The 27,524-nt window shown below is 43.8% G+C and overlaps 1 protein-coding gene across 3 annotated transcripts in view; it reads right to left on the reverse strand.

Moving 5' to 3' along the window:
* LOC126344094 (GDP-mannose 4,6 dehydratase) overlaps positions 1-27,524 on the reverse strand; it is an 84,821-nt gene that overhangs the window by 44,604 nt on the left and 12,693 nt on the right. For all 3 annotated transcript variants that reach the window (XM_050001993.1, XM_050001994.1, XM_050001995.1), the window contains exons 2-4: positions 963-1,205; positions 680-872; positions 346-578 (exon numbers count right to left, since the gene is read on the reverse strand). In XM_050001993.1, coding sequence (XP_049857950.1) covers positions 346-578; positions 680-872; positions 963-1,205 — 669 coding nt within the window. The remainder of the gene's footprint in view (positions 1-345; positions 579-679; positions 873-962; positions 1,206-27,524) is intronic.

Raw genomic sequence — 27,524 nt, forward strand, 5'->3', positions numbered from 1 at the left:
CTATTACAGCACCCATTAGACACATTTTAAATTTTTGCAGCAATTCTCAGTAGGTATATATGGCAACTGGGAGGAAGGAACTAGAAGGAAGAGGAAACACAACCAACTTGGACACTGGATGAGAAGAGATTGTTTACCGATGAGTGCTGTGGAAGGAATGGAGAACAGAAGAAGAAGAAGAAGAAGAAGAAGAAGAAACAAGATGGTGGGTAGTATAAGGATAGAAAGCAATATTGAGAAAATTAAGAGGGTAGCAAAGGACAGGACTGCAAGGAGAGCTGCATTTGAAGACCCACTCTAGGGCAGAAGACTGATGGTGATCTGGCAACTAACTGTAAAGCTTACCTCCACATAATCTTTCGCATGGCCCCAATCTCTCTTTGAATCAAGATTTCCCAGTTCAACACACTCCATCTGCCCAAGATGAATTTTTGCAACTGAACGTGTAATTTTTCTTGTCACAAAATTCTCACCTCTTCTCGGGCTCTCGTGATTGAACAATATGCCATTACATGCAAACATTTTATAAGCTTCCCTGTAGTTCACAACAATCCAGTAGCCATACAGCTTAGCACAAGCTGGGAACATAAGATGATGTCAGCTGACATTGTTGAGCTAAGGATTTACATCAAATAACACACTAGAAATTGTGGAAAACACAAACCACTCTAGAACTTACCATATGGAGATCTAGGATAAAAAGGTGTTGTTTCTTTTTGTGGAATTTCGTGTACCTTTCCATACAGTTCTGAAGTTGAAGCCTGATAAAATCTGACAGCCTTTTCTAACCCACATGTCCGGATTGCATCAAGAAGACGTAATGTTCCTAAAGCATCAACTTCAGCTGTGTACTCACTCAGATCAAATGAGACCTGGAGGGAAAAAAAACAAGTCTGTAATCTCATTAAAAAAGCACATAAATGTTCTCAATTCACAACACACAGTTTGTATTAGTAAAGTACCTTCACATGACTCTGTGCAGCTAGATTATAGATTTCACTTGGTCTCACAGAACTAATTATTTTCACAAGGCAACTGCTATCAGTCATATCTCCATAATGTAATTTCATTTTTCCTTGTTTGTGAGATTTTGGATCAGCATACAAATGTTGTATTCGGGCAGTATTGAACGTACTTGCCCGACGAATAATCCCATGTACTTCATAATTCTTGGCAAGCAGAAATTCAGCAAGGTATGACCCATCCTACAAATAAAACAAACCGTAAGAACTATGAATAAAGTGGAATATGAAGAGCATCAGAATTTTATATAATAATAAGGGATCACAAATACAGAGTGACCTAGGAGGAATTCAGTATTCAGGGATATGAAATGTTTTTGCAAACTGCAAATATGATATTACATTAGCTGCATGGTTTATTGCAGACACATGAAAATTTGTGCCGGACCAGGATCTGAACCCAGATTTCCCACTTATTGTGAGGAGTTGTCTTAATCATTTTGATTATTCGTGCACATTTCGAACTGATCCAAGCTTCCATGTGTCATAGTATCTACATTCCACAACGCTCTCCCGCATCAGAAGAGAGAATGTTTTACTTGTCAGTTTGCCTTGCTGATGCATGAAATACAGTTAGTTCAGTTTCTGTATTTAACAGTGCCTGTCTAGTTCAATGCATGTCTGAAGGACATTTGGATCGAACTATACGGACACTGCACTAACTGTACTCATGGGTATGAGAGAAACAACTGAGCGAAGCAAAAAAGGGTACTAATCATAACCTCTAAAATGCATACCTTAGGAACTATGAGAACTACCACATCTTCAGTTCTGTGAAACCTCTCCTACTTCAAGCTCTTTGCTTTCCATATTTTGGGCAGAGATAGTAAGGTACAAAACAAGAAAACATGGGCTCTAAAATGGATATGTTAAGAGTTGTCAGCATTTGTTCAGTAGAAAAGGTGTGCTTCACAGTAGCAAAGATGAACAAGTGCTCAGAGCTCTTAAGATGATATGCGTTTTTGAGTTGATGTTTATTGGCCTTTTCTGCTTTGATTGATCTTTCCCATCTTACCTCTGAATACTGGCCACTTTTCATGGGACACCCTGTATAATCTCTAATAAATACACCACCTGATCGAAAGTATCAAATGGTTCAAATGGCTCTGAGCACTATGCGACTTAACATCTGTGGTCATCAGTCGCCTAGAACTTAGAACTACTCAAAACCTAACTAACCTAAGGACATCACACACATCCATGCCCGAGGCAGGATTCAAACCTGCGACCGTAGCAGTCGCGCGGTTCCGGACCGAGCGCTTAGAACCGCGAGACCACCGCGGCCAGCTCGAAAGTATCCAGACACTCATTTTTGGACATACCATTTGCCTTTATGATAGTTTGAACTCTGCTGATGAAACTTTCAAGGAGGTGTCTCAATGTCTGTGGGGGCATGCAGACCATTCTTCCTCAAGAACCAAAGCCAGAGAACGTAGTGCTGTTGGGCACTGGGGTCTGGAGCAAAGTAGACATTCTTACTTACCTGTGTTCCATTGCCATCAGATCAGGACACTAGGCAGGCCAATCAATTCAGGAATGTTATTCTCTGCGAACCATTGCCTTGCAGATGCTGTTTTATGACAAGGTGCATTTACAAGCTGATACAAACAATCGTCAACTCTGAACCTTCGCTCAGTGGTAAAAAATACACAGTGCTGCAAAATATGTTCATATCCTTCCACATTTTGCATCTGTAAGTACAGTAAGGGGGTCACACCCTACCCACAAAAAGCACCCCCTATCATAACACCAACTCCACCTTATCTCACTGGCAGCACTACATGTTATGCCAGTCAAAATTCTCCACACATACACCAACTCCAAATCCTTCCATTGGATTACCATATGGTACAGCATGATTCATCACTTCAGACCACTCATTTCCGATGATCCTCTGTTCAGTGGCACTGCTCTTTACACTTCCTAAGTAACGCTTAGGACTGACTACAGAAATGTGTGGCTTATTAGAAGCTGGTAGAGTATTATCGTACACCATTCTTTTTAATTCCCTATGCACAGTCACTATGCTATCTGGACTGCTAGTAGCAGTTTGGATCTCATTCATGATTCATTTTCTTGATTTCATGTGATTTTTTACAACCATCCCTCACAATGCACAACAGGACCTCCCCATCAGTATGTAAGATCTATCTGGTCCTGGTTTAGCTGTGGTTGTTCCTTTGTGCTTCCATGACACAATTATATCACCAAAAGTCAACTTGGGTAGTTTTGGAAGGATTGAAATGCCCTTGATGGATTTGATACTCATTTAACGTCCAGTGACATTCAGTCACTGAGCTCTCCTGACCAACATATTCTGCTGTTACTGCTTCTCTACTGACAACACAATACTCCCTGCCTCCTTTTACACTGCCAGGTCCAGCTTTCATAACATCTTGAGGTCAATTCCCCATTGCACAATTGCGTCATGACACTTTTGATCACATTGTGTATAAACTAAATATTTTCTTTTAGTAGTGGCTTATGCAGCATAATTTACTTTTGTAATGGCTACAGCAGACATCATCCCTTCCTCCAACTTAATAATCAAGCAAAAACTTGAATCAAAAATTATGAAATATACCAACTATTCACTGAGATCCAGAATGGGCTATAATTATTGTATTACAATGCAGCTTGGTAGATGTGCTAATGCATTAATGCATAACAGATTTATGCTGGAAAACAAATTAGTTTCAATTTGGCCACCAGGTGCAGATCTGGCACTGTACACTACTTGTTTGATGGTATACATCCACAGTCATTTTACAAGCCATAATCCGTGTGAACAGTACGTGTGCCAACAAGAGAGACTAGGTACTGTTGGTGAAACTGTTTTATGTGAACTGCAGCAATTGCAGTACTACATTGAGAGAGAATCTCCAGCTGAAAGGTCTGAGGAGAGGACCAATGCCTTAAATAGGTTAAAGAAGATTATAATGAAATTTGAAAACACAAGTGAGCTTGGTGTGGCACCTGGAAGAGGAAGATGTCCTATCCTGCTGGAAGCTATTGACGAGGTTGCTGTTGCTGTAACTGGCCATGCAGCATGTAGCCTGGGTAGTGCTAGTGCTTGTGCAGTGGTCACGAGATTTGTTCACCCCATGGTCAACAGTATGGAAATTTTTTGAGTTACATATTACACCGATACCCCTACAAGATCCAAACAATGCGGCAACTGAAACCTCATGATCAGTAGCAATAGTCTAAATTTGCTCTTTGGTTTTTGGCACAGATCAGAGTTGATAACATGTGGCTAGGCAACAGTCTACAGAATGACCAGCCACATTTTACTCTGTAGGGTGCAGTGCATACATAGAACTGCCAAATCTGAGGTATTGTCAAACCACGTGCTAAGCAAGAAGAGCCACTGCACTCACGATATGTCACTGTCCTTCTTTGAAGACATTACACCAACAGGGCCTGTCAGTATACCGTAATGTCTACATGTCATCAGACCTTCTTGTATAACATGTCATTCCTGCTTTGGAAGAGTACAACTGTGTGGAAACCACTATTTTCATGCAACACCTCATGTTGCTCAGCCACTGAAAGATCTGCTTAATGCAACATTCCGTAAACACATTATCTCCAGAGATTTTTTAGATGCATGGCCTCCAAGATCACCTGATCTCAATCCATGTGACTTTTGGTTCTGAGGATAGCTAAAAGAACATGTTTACCAGGCCAGTATACAGGAAAATGTTGCTTGTATTCCACCAGAACTGCTGCAAGCAACAGTCGATCACATCATTTTATGAGTGCAGCATTTCACTGATGTCTCTGGTGCTCATATTGAACAAATTGTATAAGCAGTGGTTAATAATGAAATCAACATTTTGTCTTTCTCACTGCCTTCTACCTATGTCTTGTTCCTAATCCATTACATTTGGAAACATTTCTGTATGTCTGTCCTGCATTCACAATGCCAGATCTGCAGCTGGTGTCCAAAACTGGAATTCTTTTTTCCAGCATAAATCTGTTCTGCTTTAACGCAGAAGATCTATGAAGTTTCACTGTCATGCGATGATCATATCCCACACTGAGCCTCTGTGAGTAGCTCCACCTCAATTATAACCAACCGGTACAAGAAAAAACATAAATTTATGTAACTGCTATTAGTATAAACTAAATTAGAAATAAGCTACAACCAAATCTTCACAAGGCAGTATTAGGCATCAGAAAATCAAAGATTAGAACCCTTAACTCCAGAATAGATTGCCCATCAGCTGTAATGATTCTTTTCACTTTAAAACATTTGATATGGTATATTACATCCTTAACATTTAACAATTTCCAATACTAGAAATAAATCTCTTTTTATATTGCATAAAACCTGAGGAGACGTACACGCAGGCAAGCTGCATATAAAGAACTACCTGAATGCTGTATGCAGTGTGAGTCACCAGCAATTGACTCATAGATGGGCCTACTAACCAGTAATCCACAGTTCTCACCTTCACTTTAATGAAAATACCGATGTCTCCTGATTATACTCCACAAAATATCAGAAGTACTGAAAAGTTATTGTGATTTATCTACTACATCTACATCTACATGACTACTCTGCAATTCACATTTAAGTGCTTGGCAGAGGGTTCATCAAACCACACTCATACTATCTCTCTACCATTCCACTCCCTAACAGCGTGCAGGGAAAACGAACACCTAAACCTTTCTGTTCGAACTCTGATTTCTCGTATTTTATTTTGATGATCATTCCTACCTATGTAGGTTGGGCTAAACAAAATATTTTCGCATTCGGAAGAGAAAGTTTTTGACTGAAATTTCGTAAAAAGATCTCGCCGCGACGAAAAACGCCTTTGCTGTAATGACTTCCATCCCAATTCGCGTATCATATCTGCCACACTTTCTCCCCTATTACGTGATAATACAAAACGAGCTGTCATTTTTTGCACCCTTTCAATGTCCTCCGTCAATCCCACCTGGTAAGGATCCCACACCGCACAGCAATATTCTAACAGAGGACGAACGAGTGTCTCTTTAGTGGACTTGCTGCATCTTCTAAGTGTCCTGCCAATGAAATGCAACCTTTGGCTTGCCTTCCCCACAATATTATCTATGTGGTCTTTCCAACTGAAGTTGTTCGTAATTTTAACACCCAGGTACTTAGTTGAATTGACAGCCTTGAGAATTGTACTATTTATCAAGTAATCGAATTCCAACAGATTTCTTTTGGAACTCATGTGGATCACCTCACACTTTTCGTTATTTAGCGTCAACTGCCACCTGCCACACCATACAGCAATCTTTTCTAAATCGCTTTGCAACTGATACTGGTCTTCGGATGACCTTACTAGATGGTAAATTACAGCATCATCTGCGAACAACCTAAGAGAACTGCTCAGATTGTCACCCAGGTCATTTATATAGATCAGGAACAGCAGAGGTCCCAGGACGCTTCCCTGGGGAACACCTGATATCACTTCAGTTTTACTCGATGATTTGCTGTCTATTACTACGATCAGCGACCTTCCTGACAGGAAATCACGAATCCAGTCGCACAACTGAGACGATACCCCATAGGCCTGAAGCTTGATTAGAAGTCGCTTGTGAGGAATGGTGTCAAAAGCTTTCCAGAAATCCAGAAATACGGAATCAACTTGAGATCCCCTGTCGATAGTGGCCATTACTTTGTGCAAATAGAGAGCTAGCTGCGTTGCACAAGAGCAATGTTTTCTGAAACCACGATGATTACGTATCAATAGATCGTTTCCTTCGAGGTGATTCATAATGTTTGAATACAGTATATGGTCCAAAACCCTACTGCAAACCGACGTCAATGATATAGGTCTGTAGTTAGATGGATTACTCCTACTACTCTTCTTAAACACTGGTGCGACCTGCGCAATTTTCCAATCTGTAGGTACAGATCTATTGGTGAGCGAGCGGTTGTATATGAGTGCTAAGTAGGGAGCTATTGTATCAGCGTAATCTGAAAGGTACCTAATCGGTATACAATCTGGACCTGAAGACTTGCCCGTATCAAGCAATTTGAGTTGCTTCGCAACCCCTAAGGTATCTACTTCTAAGAAACTCATGCTAGCAGCTGTTCGTATTTCAAATTCTGGAATATTCCATTCGTCTTCCCTGGTGAAGGAATTTCAGAAAACTGCGTTCAATATCTCCGCTTTAGCGGCACAGTCGTCAGTAACAGTACCATCGGCACTGCGCAGCGAAGGTATTGACTGCATCTTGCCGCTTGTGTACTTTACATACGACCAGAATTTCTTCAGATTTTCTACCAAATTTTGAGACAATGTTTTGTTGTGGAACCTATTAAAGGCATCTCGCATTAAAGTCCGTGCCAAATTTCACGCGTCTGTAAATTTTAGCCAATCTTCAGCATTTCGCGTTCTTCTTTTTCCGTTGCCTCTGCAACAGCGTTCGGACCTGTTTTGTATACCATGGGTGATCCGTTCCATCTCTTACCAATTTATGAGGTATGAATCTCTCAATTGCTGTTGCTACTATATCTTTGAATTTGAGCCACATTTCGTCTACATTTGCATAGTCAGTTCAGAAGGAATGGAGATTGTCTCTTAGGAAGGCTTCTAGTGACAGTTTATCCACTTTTTTAAATAAAATTATTTTGCGTTTGTTTCTGGTGGATTTGGAAGAAACGGTATTGAGCCTAGCTACGACGACGTTGTGATCACTAATCCCTGTATCAGTCATGATGCTCTCTATCAGCTCTGGATTGTTTGTGGCTAAGAGGTCAAGTATGTTTTCGCAACCATTTACAATTCGCATGGGTTCGTGGACTAACTGCTCGAAATAATTTTCGGAGAAAGCATTTAGGACAATCTCGGAAGATGTTTTCTGCCTACCACCGGTTTTGAACAAGTATTTTTGCCAACATATCGAGGGAAGGTTGAAGTCCCCACCAACTATAACCGTATGAGTGGGGTATTTATTTGTTACGAGACTCAATTTTCTCTGAACTGTTCCACAACTGTATCATCGGAGTCTGGGGGTCGGTAAAAGGAGCCAATTATTAACTTAGTTCGGCTGTTAAGTATAACCTCCACCCATACCAATTCGCACCGAGTATCTTCTTCTACTTCACTACAAGATAAACCACTACTGACATACACAAACACTCCACCACCAATTCTGCCTAATCTATCTTTCCTGAACACCGTCTGAGAATTCGTAAAAATTTCTGCAGAACTTATTTCAGGCCTTAGTCAGCTTTCTGTACCTATAACGATTTCAGCTTCTGTGCTTTCTATTAGCGCTTGAAGCTCAGGGACTTTCCCAGCACAACTACAACAATTTACAACTACAATTCCAACTGTTCCTTGATCCAAGCACATTCTGTATTTGCCATGCACCCTGTGAGATTGCAGCCCACCCCGTACTTTCCCGAGGCCTTCTAACCTAAAAAACCGCCCAGTCCACGCCACACAGCCTCCGCTACCCGTGTAGCCACCAGCTGAGTCTAGTGAACTCCTGACCTATTCAGCGGAACCCGAAACCCCACCACCCTATGGCGCAAGTCAAGGAATCTGCAGCCAACACGGGGGCAAAACCATCTGAGCCTCTGATTCAGACCCTCCACCCGGCTCTGCACCAAAGGTCCGCAGTCGGTTCTGTCGACAATGCTGCAGATGGTGAGCTCTGCCTTCATCTCGTAAGCAAGACCAGTAGCCTTCACCAAATCAGATAGCCGCTGGAATCCAGAGAGAATTTCCTCAGATCCAAAGCGACACACGTCATTAGTACCGACATGTGCCACCACCTGCAGCTGGCCGCACCCTGTGCTCTTCATGGCATCCGGAAGGACCCTTTCCACATCAGGAATGACTCCTCCCGGAATGCACATAGAGTGCACACTGGATTTCATCCCCCTCCTTAGCCACCATATCCCTAAGGGGCCCCATTACGCGCCTAACATTGGAGCTCCCAATTACCAATAAGCCCACCCTCTGTGATTGCCCGGACCTTGAAGTCTGAGAATGATCCTCTGAAACAGGGTAGGCAGCTGTATCTGGCTCAGCCAGAGACAATGCCTGAAACCTGTTTGTCAGACGCACGGGGGAGGCTTTCTGATCAGCCTCCGGGGACGTCTTTCGCTGCCTGCCACGCCTTGTAACGACCTCCCAATCAACCACAGGCGAGGGCTCAGCCCCACTGCGGGCAGCAACCGGGGCAACCACAGTGGCAGACCGGTCTGGGGACAGACGGGACGAGGTTGACATCCCCGTGATACCCAAGTCCGGCTCCCCACAGTGGTGCCCATTGGCAACAGCCTCCAGCTGCGCGACTGAAGTCAGCGCCGCTTGCAGCTGTGAGCGAAGGGATGCCAACTCAGCCCTCATCTGAACACAGCAATCGCAGTCCCTGTCCATTCAAATCGATGTTGAACAACAGTTACTGAAACACGAGTCTGTGCCTAGATAACGCAAGCGAAACACGCAAAGAATATATTAACTAACATGTACAAATGCCTAACGACTGTGCTACAATCTGCCTGAATTTACGATTACAGTAACTAAAACTCGATATTACACCTCCTATACGAAACTCACACACAATTTAAGTAAGAATTTACGAAGTAAACACTAAAGCGCAATGCTACGACTCTCTAATACTATAATACGCCCGAAAGACACGCAAAGAAATTAAGAATTGAACTATGTAACAAATAAGTAAGCTAGGGGTATACGGCTTGCTGCTGCTTATCCAACGGCGGCAGGGAGCAATTAATCACTGCCCACAAGTCAGGAACTGGTGAAAACTGGATCCAAGGTTCACAAACATTAGTTGACCATATACTAACTAAGCTTCATAGTCAATAGGTTGCAGATTAGTTAATCAGAGAGGTAAAAGGGTGGATTCAAGCATTCTCGTGACTGTGGTGTGTTCTTAAAACCATTTTGGTGACATTATGGTGCACTGTTGTACTGAAGGTACAAGCTGACTGCAGCATAACAAAAAAAAAAAAAAAAAAAACACCACGGAATAACAATTCCAGGGGCAGAGTTTGTGTAGTATGCATTTCCGCTGCTAGGGGTGAATAGGAAAACTCAACCCAAGTTCAGTGCCACCTGTGTTACTGACCTGGCTTATTGTGTTCATCTATAGTGACTGTTATTGCAAGGGCTGTTTTGTTCTTGTTTTGTTTTTATGATGGCAGATTTAAGTGAACAACAGGCAGCTGTGAAATTTTCTTTTCTACTCGGTAAAAATGCTGCTGCAACTATTTTAATGTTGAACATACCTTACCAAGATGACACTATGGGAAAAACTCAAGTGCACAGTGGTTTGCTCGCTATAAAAATGGCGACATGTCAACTGATGACAAACCTCATTCTGGACATCCATCAACTGCTCAAATCGACAAACATATTGAAAAAAATTCAAGAGCTTGTGCTCACAGACCATCAACAGAAAATTGGCCAACTGTCAGAGATTGTACAACAGCGTTCGTCAAAAAATACCCAATTGGTGGCAGACAGGAGACCAGTTCTTCCACCATGACAATGCACCTGTACACACAGCCATCTCTGTTAGACAGTTTTTAGCTAAAAATAGCATGGTTCCGCTGCCCCATGCACCTTACTCACTTGAACTGGCTCCGTGTTACTTTTTCTTATTTCCACACATCAAAGGGGGCACGAAAGGACACTGATTTGACAACACTGAAGAAGTCAAGAAAAAATCAAGGAAGGAGCTGTCAGCCATCTCTAAAGATGGCTACAAAAAAAAGTTTCAAACAGTGGAAGCACTGGTGGGATAAATGTATTAATTGTAATGGAGAGTATTTTGAAGGGGATAAGGTTGTTTGTTTGTTTTGTTTTAGGGCACAAAAACAACTAGTGGCATACATGCCCATGTCAAAACTGTAGAACATGAAGACAAAAAGAGGAATTAAAAATGATTACATGACAATCACAATCGGCGGAAGAGAAGGCAGCTAAACACAGGGAGATGGAGAAAGGTCTATAAAATACACCATAGAGAAACAGAGGTCCAGAACAAGAAATTAAATGGCCTTCGCCATATTGCTACGATGGATAAAAAGTAAAACGCCGTCAACAGCCTATGTGTCATTTGCTAAAACTGCCGATAACTCAGATGGCAAACACAAATGGGAATGTAAGTGATTAAAAAAAGGGCATCCCATAAGGAAATAGTGGACAGTCAAAAGTTGGGTGCAATGTGCACGAAGTAGTGGGGGAGCACCACTCAACAAATGGCAATGGCTAAAGAGACTGTGCCCAATACACAGCCTAGTTAAAATGATCTCCTCATGGCCAGAGGGTCGAGGGGAGGTCATCCAAGCTGCTGGGAGAGGCCTAATAACCCAGAGCTTGTTCCCATAAATGGAGGACCAGTGGGGATACCACCTGCTGACAGACAATAAAATGGATATCATTGGAGGGAATATAAGAACTAGTGGACTGAGGTATGAGGATTGCAGCCTTGGTAGCAACATCAATGGCCTCGTTTCCCGTCAAACTAATGTGACCAGGAACCTACATAAACATCACAGTGGTTCCATCAAGACTGAGCAAGTGACATCTTTCCTGGACCCATTGCACTAAGGAATGGATGGAGTGCAGCACACACAAGCTTTGAAGGGTGCTGAGAAAACCTGAGAGAAGATGACACAATTGAAAATCCCGTGCCACCGGATGTACCGCATGGCCTGATACGGAGCAAAGACCTCTGCTGTAAATACTCAGCAGTTTTCTAGAAGCCGATACGAAACATGTTGGCGCCAATGAGGAAGGCACACCCAACAACACAGTCAGTCTACGAGCCATCAATGTACTCAAAGTTTAGAGCAAAATTCCATGTGATGGTCATGAAAGTGAAGGCAACAGAGATAGGCTAGAGTAGTGTCCTTAGGAAGTGAATGAAGGCCAACATGAACACAGGCCACTGCATGAAGCGATGGTGGTGCAGGTAGCATGAAGTTAAGCTGCCGGAGCAAGAGCCAAAAGCAAACTTCAGGAGGTAACAGAAAAAAAGGACATGCCCCATACTTGCGATCAAAGGAGTCATCGAAGAAGGAGGCATAGGATGGGTGGCCACACGTGGCAGACGGCATGCATATTTGCTGAGGAGAAAGTCATGGCACTAGGACAGCGGTAGTTTGGCAGCTTCTGCATACAAATTCTCAACCACGCTAGTGTAAAAGGCGCTAGCAGCCAAACAGATGCCACCAAGGTGGATAGTATTGAGAAGGCATAAGAGGGACTGAAGTGTGGATGCATAAACAAAACATCCATAGTCAAGTTTTGAACAGACAAGGAACCGGTACAAATGGAGGAGGGTGGTTCGATCTGCATCCCAGGAAGTACCATTCAGGACTTGTGTGACACTGAGGGACAGCATACAGCGCTCTGCCAGGTAAGACGTGGGAGGATCACGAAAGTTTCCTATCGAGCACGAGCCCCATAAATTTCAGTTTCAACAAACAAAAGAGTGACAGGACCAAGATGTAAGGACGGTGGAAGAAACCAATACGGCAATGTGTTCCATCCCAGGAAGAAACAAATTGAGCCACCAGAAATTTATACAAACAGTTTTGTCAGTGGAAAAATGACAACCATTGTCAATGCTCCCTGAGTAAAGACAATCAAGACATCACTGGAGATGCTGCACAATGAGACAAGTCCATGGAGAACTGCAATAGATGGCAAAATCATCAATGAGAGCTGAAGAGAGGCTATTAGAGGGTTAATGGCAATAGCAAAGAGGATGACACTCAGATCGCAGCCATGAGGCATACTGTTTTCCTAGATAAAGGTGTCCGACAAGGCAGAACCCACATGTTCCATGAAAACTCGGTCTTTTAAAAAGTCTGCTTGTGTCTGTGTATGTATGGATGGATGGATGTGTGTGTGTGTGTGTGTGTGTGTGTGTGTGTGTGTGTGTGTGTGTGTGTGTGTGTGTGTGTGTGTGCGCGCGCGCGCGCATACCTATCCTTTCCCCCTAAGGTAAGTCTTTCCACTCCCGGGATTGGAATGACTCCTTACCCTCTCCCTTAAAACCCACATCCTTTCATCTTTCCTTTTCCTTCCCTCTTTCCTGACGAAGCAGCCGCCAGTTGCGAAAGCTCGTAATTCTATGTGTGTGTTTGTGTGTTTTGTTCATTGTGCCTGTCTGCCGGCGCTTTCCCGCTTGGTAAGTCTTGTAATCTTTGTTTTTAATATATTTTTCCCATGTGGAAGTTTCTAAGCGTTGCTAAAATATGCTTAACTGAAAATGACACACCACAAACTTCACAGAGTGGGGCATTCTCCCACCGAAGGAGCAAGCCATGTGTTAAGGGGCTATGTCCAACGCAGAACCTCCTTCCAGCGGTGAAACTGACAAAGTCCGCCATGCCTATGTGGTCGATTTGAGCGACCATAGTTTGTTTTCTGTCACCTACAACCATTCAGTCTCATACTGACGCATGATGCATCTGTCAGAAAATGAGATGATGGTGTGCAACAGGATGGGACATTGATGGACAGCACCACCCCAACACACTTCCTTGGTGGCTTTGTCAGCCATGCCATTTCCCTGTATCCCAATGTGGCTAGGTACCCAGTGAAAGATCACCTCATTGCCATGGTGTTGGAGCCGCTGTAAGGAGTCATAGTTGAGCTGAATCAGCTGGCCTACTGGATACATTTGGTGATGTGCTTGCAGTGCACTAAGTGAATCAGAACAGGGATACCTTGTACAGTGATGTCTCTGAATCCTCTCTGCCATCATAATGCCATGTAATTCCGCATCATAATCTGTGAATTGTTCAGGAAGATGATGATGGTCATGATGATGGTTTGTGAGGCTCTCAACAATGTGGTCATCAGTGCCCATACTAGTTCCCAATCTTTCCAGTTCCAAGTGTTCCGGAAGAACTACTGTAAAAGAATTATCAGGGAAAAAGCAGAACAACTGAGGACATTCTCTTGCTGGGATCCATCTGTGTAAGCAATGATAAAACTGTGGTAGGTACTTAAAATGGACAAAAACAAAGTTGTAAAAACGTAATCTGGAGTACAAGTTTTCTTGTACTGTGTCAAGATTAAAATCACTTTGGGCCTCTGAAGACACCAAGACGGCAATGTGTTCCATCCCAGGCTGTGTATTTTGATGCCTATAGACCCAGATCCTCGAGACAGCCTGTAGCAAATATCCCATATTGCTTGGTCGCATGGGGCCGATCCAAAGGTGGGTTGAACCACTGCACTAAATGCCAATGACTGAGGTGATGCTGAGATTTTCAGTGCCTGATGAGCCAAAAGGATGTGTCGCCGAATCCAGAGTGGTGGTTCACCAGCCTCTTGAAGACAGACTTGTAACTGAGCTGGTCTGAAGCACTCCAGTCGATATCCAAATGCCCTCATGGTGGACAGCGTCTACCATCTTTAAGTAAGTTAAGGCTGATCCATAGACCACACTACCGTAATCTACGCGTGATTGAACAAATGCTCTGTAAAACTGCTTAAGGTTGGACCTGTCAGCTCCCCACGTTTTCCTGCTAAGGCATTTCAAAATATTCAATGATGGGAAGCCCTTTGTTCATAGGTATATCAGATGTGGGAACCAAGTCAATTTTGAGGTAAATAATAAACACAAAAAGATGGACAATTTCTTGAAAATGTAAAATATATTCCTCCATTATGAGCATTCATTGGTTAAAACTTTGACAAGCACAACTGAAATTGACACATGTAGTCTTCTTGCATAAGAACCAAAAACCAATTGTCCTGGCCAGGTTTCCAGCCTCCTAATGGTCAGCTGTAGCCACCTTGTTGCCGTTCTAAGATCAGAGGAAGAGTAGAAGATTGTGAGACATTGCCAATGTGATATCGAAAATGTCAGCGCTTAAGAAAGGATGGATAAGAAGTGGCAGTCATCGACATAGTCCCCATTCATGAAGCTGGAAATGGATGTTGTACTTCCAAGTAATGTCATATGCTTTTTTGGGGTCAAAAAACACACAAGCCAAATAGTTTCAGCATTAGAAGGACTCCTGCATCACCAACTCCAGTAGAATTAAGTTGTCAAGGGTGGAACAGTAGCACCTGAAACTGCACTGGAAGTGGCACACAGGTAATCTCGGGATTCAAGCAGCCAAACGAGGCAGCAGCAGACCATGCGTTCAAGAGTCTTCCACGTACAACTGGTAAGAGCTATACTCCAGTAACTGTTAGTCGTGCTACAGTCCTTGCCTGGTTTCCAGAATTGAATGAATATTGCCTCCTTCCAAGTCACGCGATATGGTCCATCAAACCAGATCTGATTGAAACAAAAGAGCTGTCCTTTTGCTTCAGGGCACAGATGACGAAGCATAGTATAATGGATCTCATCAGGTCCTGGAGCAATGTCTCTGGCCGCAGAAAAAGCGGATTCCAGCTCCCACATAGCGAATGCAAGCTTGTAGAGTTTCTCATTATGAGAGAAGAAATTGAACTTTCTCATCTCCGCAGTCCTATGGGACACTTGATAAGCAGGAGTTTGTCTGGATGATGTAGTGACAGTAAAAAAGTGTTCAGCTAAAATCTGAACCATGTGTTCTGTCGTGTCCATCACAACCCCATTACTTGACAGGGTCGTAAGGGGACTTGTGCAGCCCTTGCCTGAAATCCATCTTATTACGTCGGAAACTTGCACAGTGGAAATGGGCCGATTAATGGAAGACGTGAATTCCTTCCAGGAAGCCCTCTTCCATTCTTTTATCACTCACCTTGCATGTGCCCTCACAGATCTGAAGGCATGAAGGTTTTCTGTAGTTGGACAGTGTTTGAAATTCGCAGAGCTGTTGTCTGGTCATGCCAATCGACAGTTGTCATTCCATCAAGGTACAGGCCATTATCTGAAGTGGTTTCTAGACTGGGAGATGGACTCAGCAGCAGCCTGTCGGATCTCACAAGTGATATGGGCCTCCGTCTCCTGTGCACAAACCTTTTGTTCAAAAATAGCCTACCAACTGTACTTCAACCAATCTGCGCTTTGTAACATCCATGTGCATGATCTCCTGTTGGCCACCGTCCTAGTTGGCAGATGGATCCGCACCAGGAAGTGGTCACTAGAATGTTAACCTGTAGCCACTTTCCACTGAACTGAGTCTGCAGTAGCTGGGGAACAAAAACAAAGGTCGGTGACTGAAAAAGACCCTGTGCCTGTGGAAAAGTGTGTCACCTGACCCGCGTTCAGAAGGCAGATATTCTCAGAATGGACGAGTCGCTCAATCATCCAACACCTGGACCAAGTGGTAGCAGAGCCCCACAGAACATTGCGTGCACTGAAGTCCCCCACAAGTAGGAATTGCTGTGGGGGTGTTCAGACAAGTTCTGTCAGAACGTCTGCATCCTCATTAGGTGGAAGATACAAAGAACACGTGTAATATTAGAGTGCTAGAACTTTCATGGCAACTGCTTGTGTGGTCATGGTAAGAGGGACACGAGAGGAGTGGAATCTGTCATCAATGGAAACAGCCCCTCCACCTTTAGCCCTGTCTCCAGTAAGATCACCCTTCCTGTATGGAAGGTAACCCCACAATACAGGTGTGTCAGTGACTTTAAGAGGCATTTCTTGTAAGCAGATGCAGAATTGTTTCTCCTGGATCAGGAGCTGCAATTCTTCCAAGTGCGAGCAATATCTATTTAAATTCCACTGCAATGAGTAAGTCCCTGTGGAAGCCATTGTTTAGCTAAGGTTGTTCTTGCTTTCCTCTCTCAGATGCGGTGATTTACCAGGGAGGTCAGGGGGAACATTAGCCAGTTCCCAGCTCTCCGGTTCCTCCGATTGGAAGTTCATACCCTCAAGAGCATAGTCCCTATCAGAGAGGGAGAACATGCTGATCTGAAGGTTTAACTACCACTTTCTTGGACTTGGTACTACTTTTTGAAGGATGCTTTCCTTTACTTATGGGAGGTGATGCTTGCTTGGGTTGCATGGACAGCTTAGTTGGTTTCTGCTGGTGGGCAGTGGTACATGGCTTAGATGGTAAGCCCATTTCAGACGGCTTCCAAATGACTGCTGTTTCAAGTGGAGTGTTTCCTCCCATAGGTGCACCAACAAGAGCATGTGCTCGTACTTGAATCTGTGGTCACAGTTTGTGTGGAGGCATCACTTTTGGCAATTGACGTCTTAAGGGCTGATGCAAAAGTAGTAGTAAAAGCTGGAGGTTGCATAGCTTTGAAAGGTTTTGTAGTTTACTACAGGGTATGCATCTCTTGACTTACAAATCCTAACTTTTCCTTTCTTCATTGGAAACTGCACACTTTCTAGCCCACACTGGTAATCCCCAGAGCAGTTTACACATTTCAGAGGAAGTGTACAAGCACTGCCTGATTCATGAGCTGACCCTCCACAATTGCCACACGTAGCCCTCCCATTGCATCCCATAGTGGTACGGCCACATCTTTGACATTTGAAGTATCACATTGGGTTAGGAACAAATGGGCAAACCTTAAGATGGATATAGCCTGCAAAGATATGTTCAGGTAATTCCGGAGTACTAAACATTAGAATAAATGTTGCCAATTTTTCCAATTTGCCACTGACTCTCCTCATATAGTTCCGCACTTCCATGATGGCCATATTTTTCCATCCTTCACATAACCCTGCAGGTTCCACCTCCGTTATATCGGAGCAGGTAGTAAAGTTAAGGGTATTATGCAACTCAGCCTCAACTGGGTAGTCACCTAAGGCCTCACATCCCAAAAGCTTAAGATGTTTGGTTTGAATCAGCAATTTCAACTACAAGAGTTCCATTATGAAGTCATTTGACACTTTTTAGAGGTCCAGCAATACCTTCCAAAGCCTTGTGAATATAGGAAGGCGAGACCTTCTCAAAGGTTCCCCCTATACTCTTGATTACAATGAAAGTGTTATGGCATGCTAATGCCCTGTTACTATGATTCTGAGACTTCTTTTCGGGAGCACTGAACAATTGAGGTTTCTTTGATGAGTGGATTTAGGTACTACCTGACAGTACACCCATCCTGTCAGGAGTAGTAGTTTGATGAGACCATTCCACAGGGACCCTATGAGACACTAGGGACACCACTGTTGACCCAGGCAGAGCCCTGCATGCCTGAGCAAGCCTTATACAACTAGGGTGTGGCAGGTGCCCCAGAGGTTGCCCGCTAGATACAGTTTTACCTCAACAGCAATTAACATCATCAGCACCTAGCACACCTTGAGATTGAGGTGTTTTTTTATTATTATTATTTATATTTTATTATATAGAGGTGTGTACCTTCCTCGCTGTCCAGGTTGTGAATCCAAGGCCCCCATCCTCCGAAACACTCAACATTCCACTGCTGCACTGCATGGTAGTCACTGAAGGATGGCTAGAGCTTACAGTGACAGAGGGCTGGCGGCACCTACCAGTCCCCAGCTCAGGAGCCTCTTGCCAAGCCCATACTTGGCAAATGAAAGGTGAGCCCCTGAGGAGGAGAGGGGGAAGGGGGCATGAAGGTGGGGTAGGTGTCCGAAAATGAATAGTACACATGGGAAATGGTCGCTCAAGTATGTGTCAGAGAGAGTAGTCCACTCAAGACAATGGGCAAGCTTGGCAGGGCAGAAGGATAGGCCCACATGGGAACAGATGGGCGTGGAGAATGAAAGGAATGTGGGTGCTCCTACATTAAAGCAGAAAAGGTTAAGTTGATTAAGAAGGTCAACCAAGAGGGCACCTCTCAGACAAGTTTGAGAGAACCCCGCAGGGGAAGGTTGTTTGGCAAACAAGTTGAAAATATATAGCTTTTAAAAAAATTACTTTTTTTTTTTTGGTACCCCCTCATGTATGCCTATGATTTGACAATGGGTTCTTGTGTTGTTTGCCGGTGAGATGATAGCAGACATATGAGGAGCATCAATTCATGACATCCCTAGTGTGAGAATACTTCCTCTACCAGCCTGAAAGCTTACAAGTTGTCACACTGATGGCTTAGCCTCAGGTGATTTTCACCATAATGGTTTTCTGCCATTGTTATGTAACTACTTATATCAATATTTATCATCTCAGGTTATCATGCATCCAGTGCCAAATGGCAGTGGTTCCTGCACTCATTTTAAACTCTGTGCCCTGTGATACATAGTGAGCAGAAGTACACAATGGGGTAGTTCCTTGTGCGTACCACAGCAAGGAACTGATTCTGGATCACGTGGCTAGTTGTTTTTGCTCCCCAACATTCAGATGACTACTTATTTGCAGCGCTGTGGCCTTTCTATTTGCTGTAACTACCCACGATAGTCTACAGTGAGCATCAATGATAAACATGTTGTTGTCCCTGGCCATTGACTATCTACATCTACATCTACATCCATACTCCGCAAGCCACCTGGCGTGTGTGGCAGAGGGTACCCTGAGTACCTCTATCGGTTCTCCCCTCTATTCCAGTCTCGTATTGCTCGTGGAAAGAAGGACTGTTGATATGCTTCTGTGTGGGCTCTAATCTCTCTGATTTTATCCTCATGGTCTCTTCGCGAGATATACGTAGGAGGGAGCAATATACTGCTTGACTCTTCGGTGAAGGTATGTTCTTGAAACTTTAACAAAAGCCCTTACCGAGCTACTGAGCATCTCTCTTGCAGAGTCTTTCACTGGAGTTTATCTATCATCTCCGTAACGCTTTCGTGATTACTAAATGATCCTGTAACGAAGCACGCTGCTCTCCGTTGGATCTTCTCTATCTCTTCTATCAACCCTATCTGGTACGGATCCCACACTGCTGAGCAGTATTCGAGCAGTGGGCGAACAAGCGTACTGTAACCTACTTCCTTTGTTTTCGGAATGCATTTCCTTAGGATTCTTCCAATGAATCTCAGTCTGGCATCTGCTTTACCGATGATCAACTTTATATGATCATTCCATTTTAAATCAGTCCTAATGCATACTCCCAGATAATTTATGGAATTAACTGCTTCCAGTTGCTGACCTGCTATTTTGTAGCTAAATGATAAGGGATCTATCTTTCTATGTATTCGCAGCACATTACACTTGTCTACATTGAGATTCAATTGCCATTCCCTGCACCATGCATCAATTCGTTGCCGATCCTCCTGCAATTCAGTACAATTTTCCATTGTTACAACCTCTCGATACACCACAGCATCATCTGCAAAATGCCTCAGTGAACTACCGATGTCATCCACCAGGTCATTTATGTATACTGTGAATAGCAACGGTCCTATGACACTCCTCTGCGGCACACCTGAAATCACTCTTACTTCGGAAGACTTCTCTCCATTGAGAATGACATGCTGCGTTCTGTTATCTAGGAACTCCTCAATCCAGTCACACAATTGGTCTGGTAGTCCATATGCTCTTACTTTGTTCATTAAACGACTCTGGGGAAATGTATCGAACGCCTTGCGGAAGTCAAGAAACACGGCATCTACCTGTGAACCCGTGTCTAAGGCCCTCTTGAGTCTCGTGGACGAATAGCGCGAGCTGGGTTTCACACGACCGTCTTTTTCGAAACCCATGCTGATTCCTACAGAGTAGATTTCTAGTCTCCAGAAAAGACATTATACTCAAACATAGTACGTGTTCCAAAATTCTACAACTGATCAACATTAGAGATATAGGTCTATAGTTCTGTACATCTGTTCCACGTCCCTTCTTGAAAACCGGGATGACCTGTGCCCTTTTCCAATCCTTTGGAACGCTTCGCTCTTCTAGAGACCTACAGTATACTGCTGCAAGAAGGGGGGCAAGTTCCTTCACGTACTCTGTATAAAATCGAACTGGTATCCCATCAGGTCCAGCGGCCTTTCCTCTTTTGAGCGATTTTAATTGTTTCTCTATCCCCCTGTCGTCTATTTCGATATATACCATTTTGTCATCTGTGCGACAATCTAGAGAAGGAACTACAGTGCAGTCTTCCTCTGTGAAACAGCTTTGGAAGAAGACATTTAGTATTTCGGCCTTTAGTCTGTCATCCTCTGTTTCAGTACCATTTTGGTCACAGAGTGTCTGGACACTTTGTTTTGATCCACCAACCGCTTTGACATAAGACCAAAATTTCTTAGTATTTTCTGCCAAGTCAGTACATAGAACTATAGTGCAGGTGACCAGATAACAAGACAATGTGGAGTTGCCAGCCGCAGCCACTCATTAGAGACTCTGTTGGTATACCTGCTTCCTACACCAAATCCATCCACCAGACTTGTTACCACTGTGTAGCAGGCCTGCCAGTCCACTCCAACAGCAGCCAGACTGCTGCCAGGAGGAAATGGGTCAGACCCTGGACACAGCAGCAATCTTCTGATAATGCTGTGAGTGGCTCTCTTGCCACTTACCTCGGTCAGCTGGGTGCGATCATTCGTCAAAGAGGGGCTACCTCTGCAAGATTCCAGTATGTGCCACTAACATTAGTGCTGCGGTTCATGGAACACAGCCATGGGCCCAGCAAAGCAGGGTACCAGGACTTGTTACAGACAGCTGGATGGACACTAGCCACTAACTGACAGGCTACGGGCTCATTCCTAAGAGGGTAGGACTGTGAACATCTCCCTACCATACTGCAGAACAATGTATAATTTGTTTAGTTAACACAGTTACAATCACATGTAAGTTGTTACATTATCTGTGGATGACCGGTTTCGATCTACTGCAGATATCTACAGATGTAGATTATTTGGTGGTAGCAGGAATCCCTGGCTCTACTGAGAACAACTTTCATAAATGTACTAGCCATACTTTCACAAGAAATAAAACAAAATATTGATGATTACTTAAATGGACAGGGGACACCGCCTTAACGTAGCAGTGCCCGTGCGGGAGAGAAGGTTTGTGTGCTCCGGATCTGGAGGGCTATGCCAGGAATAGCATAACTACCAGCAGGGCCACCCAAGCCGGACAGGCCAAAGGGGAGGAGCCAGACAAAGTGTGTCCCACAATGACCTATTGCTGCCTTTCCTATCCCAAACCTGTCCTCACCATTTCCTTTTCCTGTCATTCCCTGGTATTTGTAAAAAAAAAGGGCAGAAAGGCCTCTATAGGCACGGAGAAGCCAATCTTTCTACGGCAGAAAATCCCGAATGAAAAATCCTGGTCCTCCAGGTTGGGGGTTGGCGATGGGCTACCAACCTGACCAGGAAAAAATAATCACTGGTACGAGCATCACAGAAGGGCCTCGGATAGGACTGATCTCTATAAAAAGACCTAAGCAAGAACAAGGACTATGGAAGGAAATACAACTAGGGACCTGGAATGTCAGAAGGCTATTCTAGCCTGCGGCAGCAAAATGTGTAGTAAAGGAAGCAGATAAGTATCAAGTAGATCTACTGGCTCTGCAAGAGACAAGGTGGACAGAAACCACAGCTACAGAAATGTAAAATTATGTCATATTCCATGGAGCCTCAGAAGCAAGCCACTCACTAGGAACTGGTTCTGTAGTGAAGAAATCACTCTGTACCACTCTTATACATTTTAAATCATTCAACCCCAGACTCTCATTCCTAACCATAGACACAGGAAAACAAACTCACGTATATAAATTGTTATGCCAAAACCGAAGAAAGCAATGACATCAAAGAAGATATTTTCTATGAGGGATTAGAAACAGTTTTACACAATGTACCAAGTGAACATTACAAAATTATCCTTGGAGATTTTAATGCGAAAATAGGGAACGAAGCAGCCTTCATGGGGCCTATTGGAAAGCACAGTTTATATGATGGGAGCAGAGACAATGGCACTAGGATGGTTAGCTTTGCGACTGCAAAAGGCTTGTTTATCACTAGTACTGAGTTCGACAGGAAGGCAATATATAAATGAACCTGGGTGTCTCCGGATGGGAAGACAGTGAACCAAATTGACCACCTATTTGTAGATACGAGAATAAAGAAGAGGATACAAAATGTCAAAACAGCAAGAGGTGCAGAATGTGGATCAAACCACTTCCTTGTGAGAATAAGGATGAAAACAATATGGAGAGCCAGGAAGTGTGAAAGAATGCAAAGAGTCAATACAACCAGGAGAGTCTGATTAAAGATAATATAAGAAGAACTTTAAAGATAGCACTGACAAACCATTTTGAGGCTTTGAATGAAGCGGAAGAAGATACTATGGTACATCATAACTGGAAGGCAATTGCAGAGACCATTAAAGAAACAGCCCAAGAAGTAATCCCAAAGTGAACTAAGAGAAAAAGAGTGTGGTTTGATGAAGAGGAAGCTATCAGGGAGAGACAACAGGCCAAACTACTGTGGATACAAAGTAATATGCTGGAAGAAGGAAAATCAAAGTTCAAAGAAATACAGTGGCAGACACGAGCCACATTGAGGGAAGCAAAGAGAAAGTATGTAAAAAGCATCATAGCGGAAGCTCAATAAGACTTCCATGGAAATAGGTACAAAGATCTTTATAGTAAAGTGAAAATTTTAAAGAAGGGACATACCATCAACACAAATTCATAAAAGATGCCAACAGAAGAATGTTAACAGAAAATCAAAAAATTGGGAGAAAATGGGTGGAATACTTCAGACAATTATTAAACTCTGATGAACCGACCACAATACTAGAGTTTGATGACCCAGTAACAGTGGACCCAGAATATCCTCCACTCACCATTGAAAAGATAAGGAACCAGATTAAAAACCTTAAGAATGGTAAAAGTCCAGGAGAAGATGGAATTCCCACTGAACTTCTCAACTAAAGCTATGATCGTGTAAGACATTAACAACATTCTCAAACCTGGAGCACTGGAAAACACAATCTTAAGTGATTGCTTACATTTGAAAGGAAGGTCCTCCGGAAAATATTTGGACCAGTCCGAGATCAGGCTACTGGAGAATGGAGAAGACACCATAACACAATTAGAAGAGCTGTACAAGGAGCTAATGTCTTGGGAGTGATGAGAAGCGAAATACTGCAATGGGCTGGACATTTAGTTACAATGGAGGCAACAAGGTGTCCTAAAATTGCAATGGACCGGATCCCATTAGGCAGCAGACCAGTGGAAAGACCTAGAAAGAGGTGGATCAATGGAGTGAAAGAACACTTGTTGCAGCTGGGAGTCACGGAAAACTGGAGACAGATAGCAGAAGATAGAGACAAATGGTGCACAGTCCACCGGGCCTGATCGCATGAATGATGACTTAAATAGAACAGGCATTACTCATATGCTAATGAAACTGGGTGGTAGTCACACAGAGGGCAGACAATATGCCGTCACATAGATGGCTAGATTCTACGCATACATTGGTGATAGTGTGGATGGACAATCTCCACATACATCAAGGTCAAGAGATTGGAGAGAGAGTTAAATGCACAAAAGATCCATGCAGGATGGAGGGGTTGGTGAGTTTGCAACACTACAATAAGACTTTGGTGAGACAATGTGCATAACAGTGCAATGTACTGTCAATTTGTGTGCACTTCGTGACTGATGGAAAAAAATATGCAACAAAAATGGACACACATGTTAAGCGACAGATGCTGCAACAGACAATAGTTACGTACTCGTAACCAAGGAACATTCCTTTAATTGATGTAACTGTTTCTGTGACTTTAAGATGGTCATTTGACTTAAACTGGTTGTTGATAAATAAATACACATTGCAGAAGCTTTTGGTGGTTTCATGATACATTCTTTAAATAAAGAAATTGATCTTGTATAAACAATTGGGGAGGTCATTAGCCAAGTTATACCAGCCAGGACATGCGATGCAGATAACATCTTCGATTTACAGAGGTTCTTCATCCTACCTTGAATCCAACCAACATGATCGCAGCCATTTTTTGTATCACTGCTTCTCCTTGAAGAAAAAGGAGTCATATTTTTAGAAGATTTTAGTGGTAGTTGCCATTTCTAAGAAATAAGTAGATCCTCACAATAATGATTGCATCAGAAATCAAATTCTGGAATACTGTTCTCCAGCACACAATGAATCTAGCAATTACTGTCTCCTTTCCCTCTGATTTTTTCTTCTGAAGGAATAATTTGCTAATGAAGTTTTAGATACTTCAAAATAAAATCAATAGCAAAAATAGAACTTCAGTAAGGCATTAATTCAAAAGAATATTCTGTAAGAACAGGTATGGATTTCTAATTACTTTGCGGTCTCTGCCTTTGATAGTGACTTCGCTCTAGTGGACTGTACACATCTCAGCAGATAATTGGGGTGGCTGTTTCACAATGTGCATCTTGCACTCAGCTGTCACACCAATGGGCATTACTACAAAATATGATGACATTTCAATTTCATGACACACTGAACTATTCTATTTACCCTAGTGATGGGGGTGCTTTCATTTTCAAACAACATCTCATTAATGTACACTGTAACAATGGCTGCTCAACTTCAATGTAAACATATTTCTTTTCTGTTTTGTCATGCCTAGCTAATATTGAGTGCATTGTCAGTGGGCAATAAACTGCTTCACATGTGAATGAGTAAAGCTTCACCACAAGACAGGAAATCATTAATGGAAAATAATATGGTTAAATAGACAGTATTTACATTGTTCACTATGTCTGTGGTTGTTTTATGTTTGATTTGGGTGATTCTGCAGCAGTAACAATGCCGGGGCTGACCGAGTGAACCACCGCATCAATGGCGCCCAGAAGAGTGACACTGTGGCGTTGAAGTCACCCAATAACAGAAAAGGTGGCGGCAATTGGGCTATCAGCGCAGCCAGGGCATGCTGTGGGACATCACCATCCGGTGGAAGATAGAGACTGCAGACAGTAACAGCCTGAGGCATCCACACCCGAACAGCGATAGCCTCTAAAGGTATTAGTAGAGGGACAGATTCACTGTAAAGGGAGCCAAGGACATAGACGCAGACACCACCAGATACCCTCTCATAAGCTGGCCGGTTCTTATAATAACCCCAATAGCCACGGAGGGCAGGGGTTCGCATCGCCGGAAACCGAGTTTCCTGGAGAGAAATGCGGGGGAAAGGGGGAAGGCTGAGAAGTTGTCGGAGCTCAGCAAGATGGTGGAAAAAACTGCTGCAGTTCCACTGGAGGATGGCATTTTCCATGGCCAAGAAAGGCGTGAAGGGACCGAGGAGGCAGATTACGCAGCTGGGTCACCTGCTGCCACCAATTGAGTACCTGTGCAAGTGACATCCATTGTGTCTGAGAGTCCAGCAAGATCTAGGTCCTCAGCAGATGCCTGAATCTCTACCACACCCTCAGAGCTTGTAGGTTGCAGTGGGGTGGGTGACACTGCAACTTCCTTCTTCTTAGAGGTCTTCTTCTTGGACTTTTCTCACTGCTCCTTGGATTTTACTGGCTGGGAGGGCTTCACTGATTCAGTCTCCAGGATGGAGGAGGATCACGGAGCCCTACGACCAGTTGCTTGTGGGCACTTATGCCACTGCCGAGCGTCATCCTTCCCACTTGTGGAAACCTGGAAAGGGAGGGACTCAAGGGACCCCTTGTGAGCGTGAGGAGCCGAAGAAGTTGGACGCTTCTCTGGCTTAGAAGTGGGGATGGACGTCCCCGATGGGTTGGGGGGGGGGGGGGGGGGGGCGTGTTGCTCCCGCAGTAGGTGGCGCAGGAGCAACAGGGTGGGTAGTGCCCCCCATGGGCAAGGGGGCATGTGGCGTTGTACGGCTCGGTGAACCGACTGGAATTCGCTGAACAAATGGGGCTATCATGGCTGTCGTAGTGGCCCCATATGAGGAAGTCATTCGCACAGGATTGAGTCGTTCATATTTCCTCTTAGCCTCAGTATAGGTCAGTCGGTCCAGGGTCTTATATTCCATGATTTTCTACTCTTTCTGTAAGATCCTGCAGTCTGGCAAGCAAGGTGAATGATGCTCTCTGCAGTTGACACAGATGGAAGGTGGGGCACATGGAGTATTGGAATGTGATGGGCATCCGCAATCTCGACATGTGAGGCTGGAAGCACAGCGGGAAGACATGTGGCCGAACTTCCAGCACTTAAAACACCACATTGGGGGAGGGATATAGGGCTTGAATCATAGTGGTAGACCATCACGTTGACCTTCCCTGGTAATGAATCACCCTTGAAGGCCAAGATGAAAGCACTGGTGGCAATCTGATTATCCTTCGGACCCCGATGAATACGCCGGATGAAATGAACACCTTGACACCCTAAATTGGCATGCAGCTCGTCATTAGACTGCAAAAGAAGGTCCCTATGGAAAATAATACCCTGGACCATATTGAAACCCTTATGGGGTGTGATGGTAACTGAAACATCCCCCAACTTGTCACAAGCAAGTAACCTTCGTGACTGGGCAGAGGATGCCATTTTTATCAATACCGACCCAGAGCCCATTTTGGACAAGCCCTCCACCTCCTCAAACTTGGCCTGTAAATGCTCTACGAAGAACTGAGGCTTCACTGATGTGAAAGAGTCTCATCAGCTCTCGTACAAACTAGGAACCGGGACAAATAAGTGTCACTGCCATCCTGAGCCTTACACTCCTCCCACAATGTGGCCAGGGAGGGGAACAATTTGGGATCGTATTTCTGTGTGTTGAATTGAACCCAAGAACTCTTAGAGACTGCTGGCGGCTGGCCACCAACA

The sequence above is a fragment of the Schistocerca gregaria genome, chromosome 1, assembly GCF_023897955.1.
Source record: "Schistocerca gregaria isolate iqSchGreg1 chromosome 1, iqSchGreg1.2, whole genome shotgun sequence".
Lineage (NCBI taxonomy): Eukaryota > Metazoa > Arthropoda > Insecta > Orthoptera > Acrididae > Schistocerca > Schistocerca gregaria.